We start from the raw sequence: 21,989 nt of genomic DNA, 5'->3' as shown, positions 1-21,989 counted from the left end.
GTGATTGAACTGAAGACTCTATGCATCTTTTACTTCCATTCGCCGCAGGCATGCGATTCTTGGACTGACCTTTTCATCCCTAACGGTGATTAGCTAGGCACCATGCTTGTTTGCTTTGTCTCGCCATGGCCTGTTTTCTGAATATGTTGTCATTATTTTGGTATTTTTTATTCTGGATATCCTAGTAACTCGTCATGAATTTAGAATCATACAGCCACGTTTGTACCATTAGTGCAATTATTATAGCCTTGGCTGACCTGTGGAAAGCTCTGGATCTAATGTTACAATTGTTGAAGTGGTCCTTTCTCATATATGTTGCTGATGCTGGATGTTTTTCCAATCACTTCGCTGGAAAAAATGCAATCACAATGTTGTTTTCGTGGGCTTCGCCCCTCCTTTTCCTAAATATATATTAAAAAGAAATAATCTTTTTATAGTAACCCCACTAGAGAAAAATATAAGTTCGTTGTCGAGGATTATTTCGGCGTCCTGTAGAAAGGCAAATTGCAGATCCGTCAGCAGCAAATAAATTGCAGGCGGTTTTTTAAGGTACTGAAGAATTAGAATTTTTTTTGGTTCTTCCTTTTTTTTTTTTCATAGCCATCCACATTTTTTAGAAGGCAACGATTTAGCTTTCTACTTGTATCCGGTTAGAAATCAAATGGTTCTCTTATGAACCCGTTATCGGTGCCAAATTATCTGAAATTTTGGCTACGTTGCGGCATCCATTCTCCTCCCCCCCCCACCCCCAAAAAGAAAAACCCTCCCTCACAAATGCCTCGAGACCTCTCAACGCGACAAAAATCTCTCTTTTAGAACTATTAAAATGATCCATTGCCCAAAATTATCAATTTAGTCATCCCCGCAGTTTCCTGAAACTCATCGAGCAGAAACTGGGGGAATGAAGAACAGATTTTGTCCACTGCATTTCAGTCTGGAGAAGGGATTGCGACAGCAACCATGGTATGTTGACGGTCTCCAAAGACTCGGCACTGGTTCGCAAACATATTAGAGGTGGCAACTAAAAGCAGCACATTGAGTCCGGTAAGTAGATTGCCTGGAAGGTTGTTAAGGCCATACTATTCAGATCATACACCCGTGACAGCACACCAACAGTTCAGGGCAAGTTGTACTATGTGTTTCCTCACATGGTTAAATAACTCGGTAATGCATGGACATGCAAGGAAGCCATCTCTTGAGAGCTGATTTCCTGGGCAATTCAATCTTCAAAATGTTTGCACCAACCAAAGTTGTACATATAATGGCAAATGCACCGAGGCAACAATTACTGCAGCGTTGAAGAGATATCTTATAACCTCCAAACATCAATCTCTACCATGTTTCGAGATGAGATGAAAGGATATATTATTACAATATTGCGGGATTTGGAAATAACAAACAAAAATGCTTCAGTAACTCAAAATATCACTCAACAGTTGAGTCAGCTGGTTTGGTGCATTCTCATTGCTCCTTTGAATTGTTGTGGTAAACTGTGCCATTTAATGAAGCAAAGTGATTGGTATAAGACAACTCAGTGACTCTCTTGTGATTTTTCTGAGTTACTGTAGCATTGATCTAAAAGGATTCGAGCCCAGGAACTCATAAGGAAACACGCAAGACAAGCCATTGATGGCAAAAGGCACTTGGAAAAGTGGACTTTGACTTATTACAATACAATTACAGCTGCTGTAAATTAACTACAGAAATGGCTGGGCATCTCTAGCGTACATCGATGTTAGTACATCACCCACCCCAATGAACTCAAAAGCAATTCCATGCCTCCAGAGAATAAACTCTTCACTCACCTTTCCACCACACAAGTCCGCATGCTGAAGCTTGGCGGATATACAGACGTGTTGGTCCTCAAACACGAGGACTGTAAAGAATTCTGAACATTCTATCTGGCTGCTGAGCATCAAGTAATAGACAACTGCGACGAACTCATCCCGGACGCTAAAGCTCCATTAAGGCAGCATCGGTTTCAGATAATGGCGCTGCAAAAGGAGGAAAAAAATAACCTATAAACAAGTCCTGCAAGTGTGTGAAGAAGCGGGCTAAGAGGCATGATCAAGCAAGCAATGATTTAGTGAGATTTACATGCCCTCATATACAAATCTACTCTCCGGCATTAAATCCCCCACAAATAAGGACCCATGAAAGACAATTTGTGCAACTGATTTGTGAAACAATATGCCTTTTATAGCATTTATACTAATAATTATCAGGTGGTTTTCCTCATCTAAGGCCTATTATATCTTAGATGGATGCATGGGTCTACATGCAAACAACTAATAAAAGAAACGACATTTGAAAACCATGACAGAAATAGGTCAGGGAAGTAATTGGGCAAGATAAATATATATATATATATATATACCAAGCAAGTCCTCGTATGTATCTTGGAAGAACGATGATTCCATTAGCAATGGAGGAGAGAACACTTGATCCAGACCATCATCAATGTCAGTAAATGTGCTCCGCACATTACCAAGAGCTGGCTGAACCAGTTGTGTCGGGTTTCCATAATCATCAAGTCCATCCAATTTATCTGACACAACTGGCACTGAATTTAACTGGCTCTCAGTGTTAGAATGGAGATCTTTTGTATTCCTCGAGACACGGATTTCTGGTGGAGAGAAAACCAATCGCTGTTTTCTTCGATTCGGAATGGCATCTACTTCTTTTCGAGAAAGGTCTGTTGAGAGAGGTATGAAAAAGTGTTCAGACTCATCGTCACTGCTTTTATCTTGGGACCATTCTGTGTTGTTTGACGGCTTTGACAATGCAGCTTCACGAACAGAACGCCTAAGGTTCCGAGCATAATAACCATCACCATCTGTAAAACCAGGAGAAAAAAGGAACTAAGTAGACAAATAATAGTACACAGAAGAAGGCTGTGCTCTTATCACCAGAAATCTAGAGAGTTAAGAAAAAGAAGGAAAAAAAAGCAAAGAAGCTTAAAGTTCTGTAGATATCTACAGGAAAAGCCTCAAGCAGGCGGACGATCAAAGGTGCTAACCTTGAGGTGCACCATCAGTTTGAGCTTTTGTAAAGTGCTGTGCAATTGATTTCCCTACTGGTAGACCTTCTTGGTTGGATTGTGTAGTTAATGCATGCCGTTTTGGTGCATGCATGCCTTTCCCTGATGAATTTGGAGTTAAACTAAACAAATGAGGAAGCTTCAGAGTCGGGCTAGTTGAAACTTTATCAAGCTGGACAAAGGAGAGTTTAGAAGTCATCTCTGCAGCTTCATCATTGGTATTTTCCTGTTTCTAATCGAAAAATGATCAGTTGGGGGACAAAAAAACATATAAATGAAGATAAGTTTTGTTAAAAAAAATAAAAAAGTCTGTCAGATTACTATCATTCAAAGCCAAAAATGTTATAACACGTGGTAAAAGGATTGACGGATTCTTACTAGTGGTCTTCCAATACTTTGACACTGCATGGGTGAGTTTGATCTAGCATCATACTCATCCATTGTAGTTGAAGAAATACTGTTTACTTCTTCGGTGAGCTCTGATATTGACTTCTGCATTGCTGGAACAGCTTCCTTCAGTTGATTGATGAGGCCCTGCATTGCAGGCAGTTGATATGAGGATGTAATCAAAACTATTGAAATATATGGCTTAACATGGCCTGAATTTTCGGCACAAAAATAGCAACAGTGTAAAATGAAGAAATGACGAAATATATGATTTTTAGTCGCCATTAGGACAATTTCCGTAATATAAATGCACATACAAGAATGGGGACACTACACATCAAGGAGATTACATCTAGAACGGCGGTGCACATCCCCTTTCTGCAAGGTCTTTATTGTAAGAACCAGTAATGATCAACGACTACCAAGAATGAAATAAAGTCAAAATAAAATTCACTGTACGCACATATGCATATGATGGACCACCTATATTGAAAATTCACAACATTAATCATGAATTATGACATATCAAATACCCAGAAATTTAAAATCAAATACTTTGGTCATCATTTTCTTATCTACCGGAAGCAATAGGATACCAAAATGCTAGGTTATTGACCACGATCCAATCTGCAACACATACAGATCAAATTCTAGTGGATTCTGACGTTTTAAGCCATAAATTATAATAAATCATTGTCCCTTACAAATAAATCATTCATCTTGTCCACTTGATGCACAGGTATGAAATTTCCAGGTTTACCACCTCAACATTATAATGCTCCAGATCTTGATCAATAGCATAGATTTTTATTTAAATAGCCTATCATAAAATTTGCACTGGTCTACTGGCTCAATAGGCACTCGCACATGTTCCTTTGTACAACAACGTGATCTTCAGCTCAAGCAGTAGCAGACTAGGCAAGATAATGCAGTAATCCAATTGCACATAACAGTCGGTGTTACCTTGACAATCCACATCTTAGGTTTTGGACATGTCCAGCATTCAATGCTCCATAACACTCCTTGACACATCGAGTCATTAATGCAAGATATCATCGCCATTATGTGACTGCTTGGCATTTCTACATAAAATTCATAACTCTACTACTAAATTTACCAAAGTTTTTACTAATATCACAAAGCAATCAGGATCATTTGAACACCTTAACACTTGACATCCATGTCATATGTCTAACATTGATACTAATCATCTTCATGATGAAAGCAAATGTCTCAGCATAAATATTACCATCCACTTTTAAAATCCATGAGTAGGAAAAGCCTTATATCACATGACTAATAGAAGTACTCATATCACCAATCAAATGGTGAGAAAATATTGCATCATCCGAATATTTTCTGGACAGAGCCAAGATTTTTTGAATGTTGCCTGGTATCTCTATTTTCTATTTTCTCCACAGCAATCCAAAGAGACAAAAACACTACAGAATTATGAAAACTATAATAGTTAATGAATGAAACCTACATGATTTAATTTACTCTTGTGAATATAGTAGTATAAATTTATGACTATCAGTTAACAAGGAAATTAATATAAGCAGATGTACATGTTTCTTAGGAAGTTTGGTGACTTGTCATGAAGGATAAAGGATTCAAATATCATGTCCATGCCAATCAACACCAGCACAACATGCACATGATTATGTATGTGGTATGTAAAAAATATAGTAAAATTCAGAACCAGTATGCTAAGCTACATCTCTTTATTCAACTTATTTTATAAATCAACCCACTTCGGTAATTTTATGTCAGTAAGTAGACAAGTTGGAAACATATAAATTTAGTTTTTAACTAATTCATAATAATTTAAGATCATAAACCATTCTACATAACTATGTTGGTTGCTATTCAATATGTATGCAGTTTAGCTTCAAGTTATTCATTACATAGATTAACTTTACAAAACTAAATTACACAATAACACAAACAAGTTCAAACAATCACACTAAGAACTATCAGAAATGTCCAATTATTTTACAAATTACCAATGTATGTTGAGTATTATACAAATAGTATTGCTGTTATGGGAAGTCAATATATTAAAGTACCACTGGAATATTATATAATATGGGATACCATTATATAATATGGTGGTGCTTTCCAAATAATTATATAGTCATTATTACTTAATCTGTAGATCAGTTTTCCAAGTTCACTATAAACAAATCTATAATAGTAATAAAAATACTGATGAAGTGTTCCAGGCAATTTAGAGAAGAACAAAGGTTGTGCCACTATGTATCTACCTGTAACAATATGTATCAAAAGGACATGCATCAATTCAGGCCAAAAGATACAAATATAGAGATACAAAGTTTTACCATGTCGATGACCTATCAGAAATGGTACAGATTGTAGATTAAACACAGTATGTATGGGCACCTTAATTCCAAGTTGTTATGTAATTGAAATACCACTAAATTAATGAACAACCTTGTTTTCAATCAAAAACAGACAAATAAGCAGTTGATCTATCTACCCCTTCTTAATGGAGCCAAATTAGGCTTGCTTTGATCATGAGATTAGAGGTTGCCCTTCATGATGGGATTACTTTAGGCTTGATTTTAAGCCCATTCTTGATGGGGCCAAACAGGACCAAATTAGGCTTGATTTTATGTTTGAGATTAGAGTTTTCCCCTCCTTGATGGTGCCAGGTTAGGTTCATTTTAAGCTTATTGGTTCAAAATAGGTTTGATTGTAAGCTTGAGGTTAGAGTTTAGGCAGAAGTAGGCAAGAGCTAGATTTTCCCTAGCTCATAATCAAACTTATTTGCAGAGTCTTTGGGTCAAAGCTATAAACAAACATGTAACTAAAAAGAAGTCATAAGAATGAACTCCTACAAGACAGTTTTACTCATATTACAAACCTAACTTCATAATCAGTAACATAGCAAGTAATACAATCAAGCATACTAGCATGCTTAGTGCTATAAGCACTAGAAGATTAAACATCATCTTTCAAATATATTATCTATATAGAAAGAACATCAGCACATTAATTGAAGTAATATTATCTTCATCTAGACTCATTACATTGACCCTTTTTATTAGTTTATGTTTTCTAATAACTAAATATATTCTTATAATAGACCTGAGAAAAGGAAAAAGAAAAAAAAAAAAGAATCTCTTTAAATCTTGGAGGCAATAAAAGAAGGAAAGAAAGAGGAGGAATTAAACCACCCCCTCAATTATCTGCATAAACACATAAGTGAGAACCTTTCTATACACAACTCTCCTTTCAAGGAATCCTCCTAATAGCTAGGAACTCCAAGAAGTCCAATCCTTAGTGTTGTAACAAGATTTGGTGCTAACTCCAAAAATAGATAATCTTCAATAAACTAAATGATTTTCACCATATGCCAATGAAACCTTTTGGCTGTTAGTCCTTTATTCTCAACTTCAGTGATTCACATATTTAGATTTTTACGAGGACAAACCTTAATCCAATATAGAGGAACTTCATGAACAATGACAGCCCGAACAAGAAGGATAAAATTATTTCCACACAAAAGACAGCGGAAGATGCTTGCTAAATTTCTTGTCTTAACTCAGTACATTGCATGCTGTATATTTCTTGACTATATTTTGTTTCCTCTTTTGGATAAAAGAACACATGCTTCGTCTAATCCATCAATCATAAAATCAAACTTTCAGTTACAGCAAAAACAGTTATGAATAAGATAACTGCTGTGGAAGTATCGCCAAACCTGTATGCTAACTAAATGTTGCCGATGTTCTGCAAGGGTTGCAGCCAATGACTCAGCATGACCACTTGCACTGGTGTCAGATGTACTACGAAGTAGTTCTGGGCCCTCCCCATCATTAGCCTTAGCCTATACCAACAGCAATTTCTTGGGTCACCAAAAATTGTAAACATTGTTATAGAAGAAATTAATCGTATTAGGGTAGCCTCCAATAAAAGTATGAGCATGATTTAAAATGCAATAAAAAAATCAAAGATGCCAAGATTATGGAATAACATGTGGCAGAATCCAATGATATACATATTCCCTATGGCACAATAAATATTTACAAAATAAATTAATATCTAAAACAACTGTAGTGACTAATAAACTATTCATCAAAGAACTGATTAACAATTATGTGACTAGCTTATTGGATGGCAAGTAACAAATCAGAATGGACAAATCAAGTCATGATACAATTAGTTAGATGGATAAGAATTGATTCATTAACACTGTTATTATAATCCATAAACCTTCCTTGGCAAGTCATTCCAAAACAAAACCGTTCACAAAAAAGTTCACAGACTCGGTACTGGAACCCGTGCCGGCCAGCAAGCGGTACGGATTGGACCGATGCGAACCAACATAGGCAAAGAAAGTGAATCAGGAGGAGGAAAAGAGAGAAAGAGAGAGAGAGAGAGAGAGAGAGAAGGGGGGGAAAAGAAAATGAGAGAGGAGAAGCCATCGGAGAGGCAGTCAGACAGCCGAAAGGTGCACTCCACGCGTGCAGCACTGCGAGCGTGAAAGATTTCTTTAAAAAAAATCCGAAAAAGCGTGAAGCCGACAATCACTTAAGTGAAACCAGCAAACCGATTGCCAGCTTCTTGCGGCTCACTGTTTTTGTCTTTTTTTTAAAAAAAAAATTCAAAAAATGAAGCCGGCAATGGGTTTGCTACTGGTTTTATTTAAGTGATGCCGGCAAACCAATTGCCAGCTTCACTATTCATCGTCATTTTAAAAAAAATGTGATGAAGGAACGGGGGTTGTCGCCCCTATTCCATGGCCGCGCCCCGCGCGCGCAGTTTCCGCCGCCCAGTGGCCACGACGGCCATCCGACAATCTCCAACGGCTCCTCCGCCGGCTGCACCTCCCTCCGATATATCGCTTCCCCTCTCTTTCTCTTTCTCACTCATTTAAGAGCCCTATTGGGCGATAGTCGAGCCGCAAAGTCTTCTGCGGCCCTCTAGCAGCCACAACCAGCCTCCAACGGCATCTGCTCTCTCTTCCTCTCCTCCTCTCTCTCTTTTCTCTCTTTCCTCTCCACCTCTGTATATCGTTTTCCTGACCGAACCATCCCAATTCCCTGCCAATCCAGCTCGATACAGGGTGTACCGGCCGGTTCGAGCCGGTACAAAATTTCTTGGTTCACAATTTATCTGCTAAAAAATTTACTTACTAGATATCAAGTTCTCAGTAATACTAATGTAATTATTAATATTTTTAAAAATTCACGTTATTACTAGAAGAATTATGAACAAATAGGATTTAAAATACATAGGATCCGAAAATCCAAATCTTAATGCTACATCAATCAAATCAATCCATCAAACCAACTAGGTATTCTGAGGAAAAAAAATGTTAGGCATGATATGTTGAATTTTATGTGAAGAAAAGAAAGGGTAGATTCAGCCCTTTGCATCCCCTCCTCTCTCCCTTAAACTCTTATTTTACTCTATTAACAATTTATCCTCTTCAAATGTTGTTTATGGCAATTAACAATAAAAAACTCGGACTATAACCGATCTGGGTCAACATCTGCTAAAATCTTCAGCAAATGTTCATCCATTATCCCTTTTCCAATCCTCCTATTCTCCTTCGTGGCTAAGCCTACATGCTGATACGTGCTTCTTTTTTACAGCAGAACAACAAATCTGAGAGATTTGAAATCAGCTACACATTAAAAACCTCTTTAAAGTCTTCCTCCTTTTGGGCTACCCAAAAAAAAAGATTTAGGTTGAAAGCAAAATATGATCCACTAATATCAGTGAAGCATTTTTTTTTTTTTTTTTTTTGTGTGTAACCTGAACTTTTTATTATTTTGTTGCAATTGTGTTGCATATACTTTGCAATGAATCAGCTAAAATTTAGGCATTCCACATTTTACGGCTCTATTTATCACCTCACACAAAGGATGGTAAGCACTATACTACCTTGGCTTTATGGTTATACTATAAGCCTGTAGTATCTCGTGAACATAGCATTATGGAAGCAGAAGAGGGGGAAAAAGCTAAATACAGAATATCACTTCAAGCACTGCTGGTATCTATAATGCAAAAAAAAAGAAAAAAAAAAGGTGTAATTATTTATTTGCATATTTGTTGTGTTGAGAAGTAATATTGTCACATTTCATCTCTGTTCATTGCAATTTACAACATCTTAAGGGCAAAACAACTAGAGTTAACCCTACACAAATAACAAATCATACATCACATATTAAGGATGAAAAGTAAGTACATGGTCTTATGTTTATTCTTTCTGGTACATACTTCTTATGTTTATTCTTTATTACATCAAAATTTATGCAAATCATACTTCATTTGATACCATATAAATTAGCTGGATACTGAAGGATCAATGAGCACTTTATAAAGCCAAGTTAAATTCAGGCAAAGATAAAATTCAAGATGATCCATGTGGTCGGATTCGTAAAGTGATATCTTAAACCTTCACAAATAAGCCTTAGCCCATAAAAGGACTTGATGTTATTGGAGAATTATGGCTTGAAGATGTTTAAGATGTTCTACACGTCTACCACCATGATGAAAGGAAGAAAAAAGATATCCAAGCACATGAATTTTTCCACCTTTTTACTTGACTAACATTGTTGAAGATGTGCTGTGCCTCAAATAGATAAACAAGACGTTTGACATTATACTGTTAGTAGCACAAAACAGACCAAACTATCAAAGGCATCAATTTCCATCTAGATTAATTGTTTGACATCAGCGAGTAAAGAATGTTTTCCAACAGAATATACAAAAAAACAACAACACAAGAAGACTGAATTTCATGTCCAGTACTTAGAGATCTGCACCAGACTTGTGTGGTGAAGCATAGGTTTTGTAAACTCATGCATAATGTTGACAAATTTATTTGATCTTCAAACATACACCAGACGATACTAATGTGGCCTCCAAAAGAGCCAGTCATGCAACCATAAGACACTTACCATATGAATATTTTAAGTAGTTCTTTGGTAAAAAAGAAATCCCGATAACAGATGATTTTAAATGCAGATACATGTGGCAGCTTAATTTGCAATACAGATTAACTTACCAAGTGAAGTGATTGTTTATGAATACGTTGTAAAGCATGAGTCCAACGTCTAAGAATTTCGGCTACATCAACAGTGGGGTGAACTCTCCCACTTCTGTCATCTGCCCTAGAAAGATTTTCATTTTTCCCTTGAAACTGAGGCGAATCCGTTTGCTCCCGATTATCTATGGGTGGAGACATTTCGCCAGTGCGAACTGATAGCACATCTGAATAAGGAACATGTGAACTTAGATCCATGGCTGCAAGCAAAGATGTTCCAGAGATGCGGTACCTGATAAAAACAACCTGAATGTAAGAAACCATCTAGTTTTGTTTATATATATATTCTAGGAAATTTTATGTTTCACCTATGTTCACGATGGGCTATCAAGTCCTCAATAGGGCCAGAAGCTAAAACTTCATGTTGACCTGCATACAAAAATTAATATTAAATATTCCTAGAGCAAGCCAGGCAAAATGTAAAAGGAGAAACTGCATTTAAGACAAAAAAAAAAGCACGATTACATATAAGTCCATGATAGAATAAAGTTTTATTTTCAGTAGGACCCACTAAAACAATTTGATAAAGAAAAAAAAGAAACAAAGGAAACACAAGTAGCAATGTCATATTTTACTAAACTGAATAAAATATTAGTAATTTCCTTATTGCATAAGAAAATCATTTTGTAGCTTTATATCTAACAAAACATGTACAATCAAACAGATTTCTGCCTGATGTTGGAATAAAACATTATTCTTCCAACACCATGAAGGATTGATAGTGCCACTGCATATAGCACATTTGAATATCCCTTTTGGCAAAAACAAACATAATAAATAAAAAATAAAAGCAGCAACATGTATGATAACATGGAACAAGGAGCTCAGGAAAAAAAAAGAGATCGTCTATTCTAGACTTGTAATTTTCCAAAAAAGATGATGTTTCAGTTGAGCAAGATTTTAAATCCCATGAGACGAGGCTATCCCGATTTTCCTATGGAACGGAACGCGCCGCCATCCCACCCCGTCCCGACACTCGGGACAGAGAATGTCCCAAGACATCCCGATCAGGGCCGCTGGGATGCTAGCGGGATGCCCTGTCGCGGCATATGAGATGGTACCCCGTTCTGGTGTCCCGTGGGACATCCCGCTGAAACCTGAATCCTTGCAGTCAAGATCAATCAGCCTTTTTCTTTACATTACACCGTTCATGCAGACTAGCACCTAAACTTCACAAAATTTGAATAGCAATTAAAATATCTCCAATAAGAAACTTGAAGCAATTTTTCTCTTAACCAAGCAATATACTAAGCTCCCTTTATCACTTAATCCATTTAACAATCTAAGGGCCTGTTTGGGTACTCCTGCAGGGACCGGAGAGAGAGAGGGCAGTGGGAAAGGGAGCGAGAGAGAGAGAGGGAGGGAGGGAGGGAAAAAAGCAAGGGGAAGGGGGGAGTTGGGGGGGGGGGGGGGAGGGTCTGAAAATCACAGTACTTATTTTTAAAACAAAATCTCAATAGGTCTTTTCTGATCCCACAGGAAATGGAAGTTTGGCTTGATCTGAAATGGGCCCAACTAACTCAGCCCACAGATTCCCACAAGACTAGATTGGGTTGTTCCTATACATGCCCTAAATAAACAGCTAGTTTTAGAGTTACAGCCTGTACTTTTGTTTATCCAATCTTTTGTCATTTCTTCACTTTTTTAAATGTTGGGAAGCATTTTCTAGATTAAATTAAAATTTTGTAACTTATGGGAAACATATGGAACCATCTCAGCATTAATTTTGTCGGTGAATTGAAAGAGAAGCAAAATTCCAACATAGGCTCAGGTATTCTTGATTTGGAATCTCATAGGCATCTCCATGATCGTATGTAAGTTTGTCATCAATTAAAAAAGTATGTATTGCAAACTAAACATAGTTTTTTAACACATTAAGAAAAAAAATAATATACCAATGTGAAACCACCAAAATAATACACCCCAAAAGTCCTGAACAATATATTCCTTCCAATGCTTCCATCATATTCAGAGGCTACCATCTCTTTAAGCCAACCAAAATTTCATACTCATCCAAGCTTTTCACACAACAATAGAATCATCCATGGAGCAAACTCCAAGGTAGGAAGGCTTGGTGGGATGATTAAGCAACTTTGTACAATCAACCGCCAACAAGACATTAAAAATTGGTGTTGAAGATGAAGCAACTTTAGTCAGAAGGGGTATATCATGAAACCTGAAAGGTTAGCTAGCAGGTATAGAGACCCACCTTATTGATGGCATTTGATGCTCATGCACCTAGGGAGAAATAAGACAGTTAAATATAACCATAAATAATTGATTTTGAAACTCAGCCAACCAATTCTAATACCGAGATCTAATACTTATCCTCCCTCACAAAATAAAAGATAATCTCTTTGCAAATGAGACCTTCAAGAAATTGTTTCAATTGGAAGATACCTTACCAATTTTAGGGTGGTAGATTGGGGGGATGTAGACTGCAGGTAGAAAACAATTATTTTGCAATCTATCCTTCAAAAAAAAAAATAAAAAGCACACACATCCATTTTCCCAAAAGAATATTTATTAATAACTTCTAATTTTTGAGTCCCATTCTTGCCACAATCAGGAGCGAATGCGGTGTACGTGGAAGATGGATATTGTAGAAACATTATTAGTAAGAAAGCACTTAGGAAGCAGGTGTAGTTTCAGGATTCCAGAAAGATTTCGAAGCAGGTGCATTAACCTACGTACTAGATTCCAGCTAGTAAGGTCTTATCTCTTCAACAACTTTAAGCAAACATATACAAGCCTAAGTAGTGAGATGTAAAATTGGACATCCAGCTTTCACGCGTCCCACTAAATCTAGCCAAAACATTCCAAGCTTGCTAGCAACAATGTCATGGTAGAGAGTTTAGAAAAGAGTTTCGGGCTGATAAAGAGGATAACACAGAGAATATATCAACCCCCAAAAGAAGTAAAGATGCTTCATCATACTGCAAGGCAATTTCCACATTCAAGCTCAATAAAAGGCTGCAGTTCTTCGGTCAACAGGGGAATGGATGGGACAAAAACTTATAACCCTTTTGCTTCTCTCTCATATCAAATTTTATCTTCATTGGAGCTTGATCGAGGCTACTGTTCTCTGGGTTGAAAGAGGACTGGATTCGACTCTAGTTTAACCTTTTTTGCATCTCTCTCATATAAATTTTGATCTTGAAACAAATATTTGCAATAAAGAACTAATTGCAACTTGGGTAGACTCATAACAACCAAAAATTGTTTTCTATTTGCTTGGTGCTATTGAAGCATAACTCCAAGTTATCCTCTACAGAAAACTTCAAATGACTTTCCTCCATGGGAAAGAAGGTCAAAATTAAGCCCGTATCTAATTTTATTCATCAATCTGTTGAATATTTTTCCAACTTACAGGAAAACAGGGGTCAATCCACATGCGATGAGTGTAGTATCAAAATGCCAACAATTAGAATAAAGATTTGAGATTGAAAAATCCGCTTGCACCTTTTCTTCAAGACCCTAGATTTGAGTTTGCAAATTAAAGCAAGAATATTCTCATGAACCCTACAGCAGATACAGTCATGCATGACAACAAAGCCAAAGCACGTTACTTCACCCTTCCGAAAAAGCATCCTTTGATTGGTATTATTATCTAAGATGGAAACCTGCTTAATTCTCTAGGAGCCCAAACATCGAGTTTTGCAAATAAAACCTGGAGTATCCTCATGACTCCTACAAAGGACATATCCACGCATGAGAATAAAACCAAGTATGACACTTTGACACTTCACCATTCCTAAAAAGCATGTTCTGATTGATAATAATATCTTCGTACTTAATTCGGAGATAAGAGATGTGAAAATAATAAACCACACCTAACAAGGTACTTATAAGCCTAGAATCTTTATATACTTATTTTGTATTATAGATTGGCACCAGATGATGTTAGTAATTTATCAAAGCTGCCCTAACTCTAATCTCTAAACATAGTTAGGATGCCATCTTCCAATTTCCCAAAATCTTTGCTAGAAAATAGATGAAGAAGGAAAGTCTTATCCACTTCTATCGAAATGAACTCTAGTAATTTCATCTTATAAAGGATGTCCTACAAAGCTTCTATAAATTGGGTCCTGAGGACATTAATAACCATAGCTTACAGCTTTTTCAATAAGTGGGTATCACTTGAGTGTGAAATAAGCTAGAGCCAACCTTAAGCATTTAAGGCAATACAAAAGGAGGATGTTTTAGCGTCAGACCTGCAAACTCTGACAGTTCAAGGAAGTTGTCCAAACAGTTCAAGGAAAAGCACATACATGTGTATTTGAATGATAACAGTTTGAACTTACTCTTGCGAGCTAATAATGATTCCCAAAGGCGAGTCGCCTTAGATACTAGATGGGAATTCTGACCAGAAGAGCCAGAGATGCGATCATCCCACAATTCCCCTTCTGACTTGGCTCTGTTTCTCATATCCTGTAGCTTTTCTAACTCTTGCTGCAAATAGGCCTGATCATAGCAATTGGTATATAAATAACACTGATGTACAAAAAGAGGGATTTGGGAGCAGAAACTAATGAATGCATCATATGTAATAATTTAAGGGACTCTATGGAAGTTACCATCTACCTCTTCAGCACAAAGGCCACGAAACTCGGCGGTCATTTCATGGGCTAAGTTAGACCACATAGTTTGCCTATGAACAGCAATATTTGCATTTTTCAGAAATCTCCTTCGCTCGAGAGCTATTCTAGCCTGTTTAGCAAGAAAGGGTTATAAAAGCTGTAAAAAAGCCGCCAGCTTGAATCTGTAACAACTAATTGCTATATGCTTCTGATTAACAAATACCAAGCAAGGAAGAAATATTTAACATGTGAAGACAAGATGGAGAGCTGGTACCTTCCTCAAGGCCAGCTCAAATTTTCCAAGAGGCATGCAGTGCACACCCATTAGGAAGATTCAGGCCAGATTCTAACCTCCTTTTCAAGGCCCAAGAAAACTTGGCCTTTTGATAAATGATTAACCACCTCTCAAGGGAATTAGAGAGAGGGACAGAGAAAGACAAGATAAAAGAAGGGCAAGAATTAAAGAGGTCCTGAACAGCAACATAACAAGGCAGAGCCAGCATTGAGGCCATGAACACCACAACAGACGTGGGGCATACAAAAAGCTAGATGATTATGCATGTAACATGGTGGGATGTCGGAGCAAGGAGGGAAATAATGGAAGCAGGCAGAGGGAGGAGCAGATAAGGCAAGAAGAGGAGTAAAAAGAGAGAAGAGAGGGTGTGATGGTCGGAAATGGAAGCATAGGAGTAGAGGAGCAGGAAGCAATAATCAGACAAGTGGTCAGTTTCACAAAAGGGGTAGGTTGATGACATTTTTCACTCAATCCAAACATTTCTGTGCATGAAAAACTGAGATCAACCATCCAGAAACCTGATTTTTAATTCCGCCCAAACAAGACCTGACTACGGTCTGACCCATCAAGCCAATAGCCAGCCTATGTTGCTCATTACCAAAAAGCTATAACCATCCCAAAATAGTTGTCTTTTTGCTTTTTTTAAATGAACTAATTGAAATTTCAACTTGCTCTTCATAATCATTCTATAAAAGAAAGCAAGGGAACACCACTAGACAAAACAAAACTCTAATGTAAATTATTGAAACAAATGGCATACCATAATCCAAGTACTACCAGTCAAAAGATATGATCCAAAAAAAAAAAAACAAACAAAGATTACCTAATAAAATAGAAGATCAAGTCAGCTAGATTACCTTGGTCACAGGAAGTAATGCAGCTGCATGCAAATATGAAACATCAGTTAGTGGAGCAGGTAGAGGGTTAGAAGCTGCATCAGCAGCAAATGTTCTCTTATGAACTTCTCGTAAGGCATGCACGGAAAGTTGCCACAAAAGCTCAACAAATCTGCATTCAATGGAATTCATACTTTAGATGTTGCAATGGTTGCACTGATTGATCCAAGAAACCGACCAACAAAAAGCATAAGGCATCAATATCTTAAATGGGGGGGGGGGGGAGAGAGAGAGATTATGTTCATCAAAATAGAAAGTAAACCGGATAATAAATCTTTCAAAGTAAGAACTATAGACAAATAATGACGTAATGAATATCATGGTAAAGAGGTGAGACAAACTATAAGAAAAAAAATGGGAAAAAAACAGCATCTGGCCCTCATTTAACTTCCATCTAATGATTAAGGTATGGCTATATTTCATTGAAGTCCCTTGCTCTATTTACACAAAATTGTGTTTTGTCTTGCACATACTCACTCTTGTTTATCCCTAAAAGACAAGTACAAGTCTGATAAAATCAAGCTGGGTGCAGGTCAAACCATGATGTAGCTGATCCACTTGGATCACTATTAATCTGAAATTAATCTTCGGAATTTTTACATGTAATGGATATTTATGCAGTTTCCAACACTTTCCAGTGATGTACCTATGTCAAATTACCATCTCACTATGTTTTGACATCAAAGTTTCACTACTTCAACTGCAATCTGTCCTTTCCTTTCTTCATTTTGCACCTTCACTGTGTTTTAGCTTGAAATTTTCATGAGTTCAACAAAATGGTCAAAAGATTCACTTTAACATGGTCACTTGGCCCATTACATCCAAAGTTCAAATTTTGAGGCAAACCTTAGGCATATCATATCTTGATTATATATCTTCGTGAAATGTAGTTCTTCATCAGACATGAATATTGCATCTCATTTACAAAAAGAATTTGAAAGCAAGAAAACAAGCAAAAGGGCAAAATTAGACTTCCAATAGCGATTGATAAAATCAAATGTGGTTGACCCTACCAAAAATTTAAATTCAAAGAAATCAACTGCAATGCTTTCTCCCTTCTCTTTACCTTTTACCACTTAAACTTACATTCTAAATCAACTCCTATACAAGGCAACAACTCCATAGGAAAATACTAACAATGCCTTCAAGCATGAGTTCGAGCTAGCTCCAAACTTGGCACCACTTGGGTACCCACATAAGGCAGTCAACAATGTAATTCATACACTGGAAAGCAAGTAATCACATAAAAGAGATTGACTGCACTTGAAAACTCACGATTATATCCACCTGGAACTTAGTAGAATCTTCGATCTATGTTAATGTACCCCCTTCAGAACCTCCTCTAAATCTCAAACCTGCACCCCCTTCTGCAATTAAAGCATTTCTAGAATATCCTTTTACCCACACCTGTATACACAAACGCTTCTCATTCTAGTGATCAAGACCTAGAATAGGATCTAATATACTTGGCAAGCCAAATAATAATCATATCCTCTTAACTTCTAATAATTAGAATAGGTTATTTCAATATGCAATATATCACAAGAGGAAACCATCTCAAGGAATTTAAAAAACATTAATCCTATGGGTTCTTTGATGGATATGATTTATATAAATTTCTATAACAAAAACAGAGGGAAAGGAAAGAAGAAATAAGAGAAATGATTGTACACAAGAAGATGGATGATGTTTAAGTAGAAAGCAACAAGAAAGTGAGGATCAGTGTCTGATATTTCATTATTATAACGAGTGTTTTGAATGTAACCTCTATCTTACCTTAGTCTAAACGATGCATCTATATATGGCATGCAACTCCTCCCAGTTTGAAGCCCAATATTTTATAGAAGTCATGCGATATCACAAAAACCACCACAAATCCAGTTTTCATAAATTTTGAAGTCTCAGCATCATGCTGCTTGTAATCTCAAAACCATTATCATACGGCACATCGTGCCTCGAGTCAAGGGTGGAATACTTGTCTGCCATGTTGCGCAATTTGGACAAATATCCAATGGCATTTCCAACACCACATGCTAAGTGACAGCATAAAAATCACCCACAAGATATGCAAATAGAAATCTGCCAACATTCTAGAAGTAACGCATACGCTAAGATCATGACATAGAGCTAAATTTAAGATAAAATGGCCCGCAAAGTTGGTAACTTAATCATGTCCACTAGAGACAATTCCAAATTATCCAGCAATACCAATCCAGAATTGAAATTACATCCGAGCATCACTTTGGCAAACACGTGATATGAGTACCAACATTCTCATAACAGGAAAAGAACAAAAGCTTATGATCTGAATCAAAACAGCAGAATGCTTAAACAAAATGTGGAAAGATGAGAACTGGCCTCGGCCCACAACAAGTTGCAAGCGACGAAACCCTAGAATTACTCCTTGGCAATGCCCCTTGGGACTCCAGCTCACTTATGATCCCTTGCACAATCTTCCCAGCAAAAACAAGATAAGAAAAACACAGATTTCAGCATAAAAAACACTCCAAAAACCAAAAATTCACACCAAAAGAGAGACACAGGATCAACCTTTCGAAAGTCCCGGGATTGGGCCGAATCAAAGATCGGCCACACCTTGTCGAAATCCTGCCAGATCAACAGATCCCAGTCAATTAAAAACAAATACAGAGAATCGGAAGAACCCACGGCGAGAAATGCCGATCCAGATCGAATTCGAAGACGAAGACATTGAAAAGGAAAGGAAGGAACGGGGGGATTGGGTCGGGTCATGCCTTGGCGGATTGGACTGGGCCCCGGAGAGCGGAGAGGAGGAAATAGAGGAGCTGCTCGCCCATCCGGGGGTTGGAGTGGCGGAAGTGACCGACGCGGGGGCTGCCGCCGCCGCCGCCAGCGCCCATGCCGAGGATCGCCGGATCCAGCCCTAGTAGGAGGCAGTTGGTGTACATTGCGCTCTCCAGCTCCGCCTCCCGCTCCTTCTCGCGCTCCGTCGCCATAGCCGATCCCTCTCTCTCTCGATCGATGGATCGGCTGCTCTCTATATCTCGGGAAGAAGGATCTCGCTTTTTTATTTTCTCGGCCTTTTCTTTTTCTTTTCTTTTCTTTTGGTGGAAGGCTTTATAGCCTGGGGTTTTGCGACTTGGTTTCTACGGGGGCGGTGGGACCCACGTATGGGGGAGGGGAGCGGATTGGCCCGTTTGAAATTGAAAGGAAGGGTTAGGCACTTAGGCTGGTGGAGGATTGTGGTCACCGTATTAGTACGCTTACCGGATCTTGGTGTCGCTCTCGTTGGGTATGATTACTAATTAGGTTGGCGGAGTAGGGTGGGTGAAAGGCTGGGAGGAGGATATGATCTCGTTGCCGCAGGCCGGCAGGGTGTTTGATAATTTTTTTTTCTATTTTGGGGAGTTTGACACTCCTTTATCTTTTTTACAATTAAAAAAATAATTATGATATATACACATGCAATTATATATTTATCAACAAAATTTCGATTATTGATTGAAACCATGCCCTGAGATCGTACGGTCACATGCGCTGCCGAATAACCTATGATATTTAGGGACACCTGGAACTTCTCTTGATCCTTTGGGGCAACACATTTGGAAGCCTCCACTTTTATGTTTTCTTAAAATTAACTCCGATGGTCGTGTGATTGACAAAAATTATAGAGGATGTGTTGATTTTATGATTAAAAATCTAAATTTAGGACTTGTTGCAATAAATAGTGCAACAATCTTCCGCATCACTGTCATCGTGGCAAAGTTGAGATTGCTTAGATGGTTTATAACTATACCTAGCATGTCTTATGAGCTCATTCTATTCTATTGAGGATGACTCAACTATCATGATTAATTAAATTGAGACAGAGTGTGAAGACACAAATACCCACTCACTCTTATAGAATATTTGGTGGATGATAAGAGAAGAGACATCATTCCTTGTCCACTATATCTACCGCAAGATGAATGAGGATGATTGAACAACATCCTATGTCTCTAACTACTTTGTTGATGTGGTTTGCACTGATTTTGTAGATACTTTGATGGTTCTTAGGATTTTTTTTTTTGATGTGTCATACTGGAATAGCGTGAATCATCTGCCTTATCAAAAAAATATATATCCTTTTACAAAAAGACTCGTTGTTTATGATAATATTTTTACTATTTTATATAATTATTTATTTTCTATTGTTCATATTTTATGAGATAATATTTTCAATAAATCAAGATAAAATAAGAAAAACAGGTGAAAAGCAGTAAATAACTTATTAAATACCTTATTATGGTTCTGCACTTGACATGTTAACAAAGTTTTCAAGGTATAATATTGGATATGAGCAAAATTATAATTAAAATTAGATTTGATTATAATATATAGTAATTTTAGATTTGGATATAGATATAGTCAAATTTAATTGGAACTCAATCTATTGGCATCATTTTGTTTACTAGTAATCATTTTAATGTAAATTAGACCCGTCAAACAATGGATTGTTGTTTTCATTATCTTAAAAATTATATAAGTGCATGAATGTTAAATTTTTCTTTTATCATAATATCGTTCACCTAGAAAACTTCTATAATATTTTAAATATTTTAAATTTTATATTCTATGGATGTTTTGATGAAAATTACTCTATTTTCTCTTTTTCTTACAAAAAAAAGAGACTCTCCTAAACTTTAATTGCCCCTCTCTTATAGAAATTTGGTAGCAAAATATATAAATTTGATCTTTCTTTATGGATGCAAGATCTTTAATAAATAGCAAGAAAATAGATTACTTAATCCTGGACTTCTATAGGGCATGCGGGCTTACCCATATGGTTAAATAGATAATCTCACTGTACTATTAAGTCTGAACTTAAGTTATTTACTCAAATATTCACTTTTTAAATGTATTCTCCTTTCAATTGAAACTCTGATTAAGAAAAAAAAAAAAAAGGTAGAAGAGGGATAAAATTATAGAGTCAGGCAATACGTCATCATCTCATAGTTTTCCCTATTTTAATATTCCATGCCTAATCATTTTCTTGAAAAAATAAAAAAAAAATAATTTTAATTAAGATCAACTAGAAATCCAAATGACAAGAGAGAGAAAGAATAAGGCCATGGAGTTAAGCAATACGTGGGCATATCTTTTTCTTTTTTCTATTTTAATTAGGCCTTGTCGATTTGTTTTTACAAAAGGAGTGAGAAAAGAGAAGGAGTTCCTGTGCTTAAGAAAAGGAAAAAAATAAGTAGGATGCTCATGTAAGGATGTTCTCTCTCTCTCTCTCTCTCTCAATTTATGTAAACCTAGACACTTTTTTCCCCTATTATCCTCATCTAAATTAAAATCACTATTACCGAGGAAAAAAATAGCACTAAACAAAGAGAAAAACACTCTCCTCATCGTTATACATGACTCTTCCAAAATATATGTAAATAAGATATGTATGTATGTGTGTGTATAATATGTGTGTATCTTTCTAAATAGTAGAAACTCAAAGGCTGATAGTTATGATTGTATATTACTATGATGATCAAAATATATAATAACAACTTTTATATTATCTATTTATGTCATGAGGATGAGTCCTGTGCAATTTCGAATATGTATATTTGGCCACCCTTTTGTAATAGTTGGGCATTCATACTACAGTATAACGGACCAACGAGCACATTTATGGATTTAAATTTTCTAATAAAATTATTATTCCTTATATATTCTATTATTATAAATATTTTTT

General features: G+C 36.8%; 1 protein-coding gene across 2 annotated transcripts; it reads right to left on the bottom strand.

Annotated features, from left to right (window-relative positions):
• Positions 1-1,643: 1,643 nt before the first annotated feature.
• Positions 1,644-19,362, bottom strand: LOC105038681 (AUGMIN subunit 6). Of its 2 annotated transcripts, none has more exons than XM_010914559.4 (13): positions 19,033-19,362; positions 18,830-18,886; positions 18,638-18,732; positions 16,241-16,391; positions 15,093-15,218; positions 14,813-14,972; positions 10,817-10,877; positions 10,470-10,740; positions 7,155-7,280; positions 3,419-3,574; positions 3,020-3,272; positions 2,378-2,836; positions 1,644-1,994 (listed from the first exon to the last, which is right to left on the bottom strand). In XM_010914559.4, exons 1-13 carry the CDS (start codon positions 19,252-19,254, stop codon positions 1,954-1,956), a joined length of 2,178 nt encoding a protein of 725 aa, XP_010912861.2. In that variant the 5' UTR covers positions 19,255-19,362; the 3' UTR covers positions 1,644-1,953. The 2 variants fall into 2 exon arrangements, with proteins under 2 accessions (XP_010912861.2, XP_010912862.2); XM_010914560.4 differs by having other exon boundaries at positions 3,020-3,266.
• Between the last annotated feature and the right edge of the window lie 2,627 nt (positions 19,363-21,989).

The sequence above is a fragment of the Elaeis guineensis genome, chromosome 1 (genome assembly GCF_000442705.2).
Source record: "Elaeis guineensis isolate ETL-2024a chromosome 1, EG11, whole genome shotgun sequence".
NCBI lineage: Eukaryota > Viridiplantae > Streptophyta > Magnoliopsida > Arecales > Arecaceae > Elaeis > Elaeis guineensis.
This window is presented reverse-complemented; position numbering and strand designations above follow the sequence as displayed.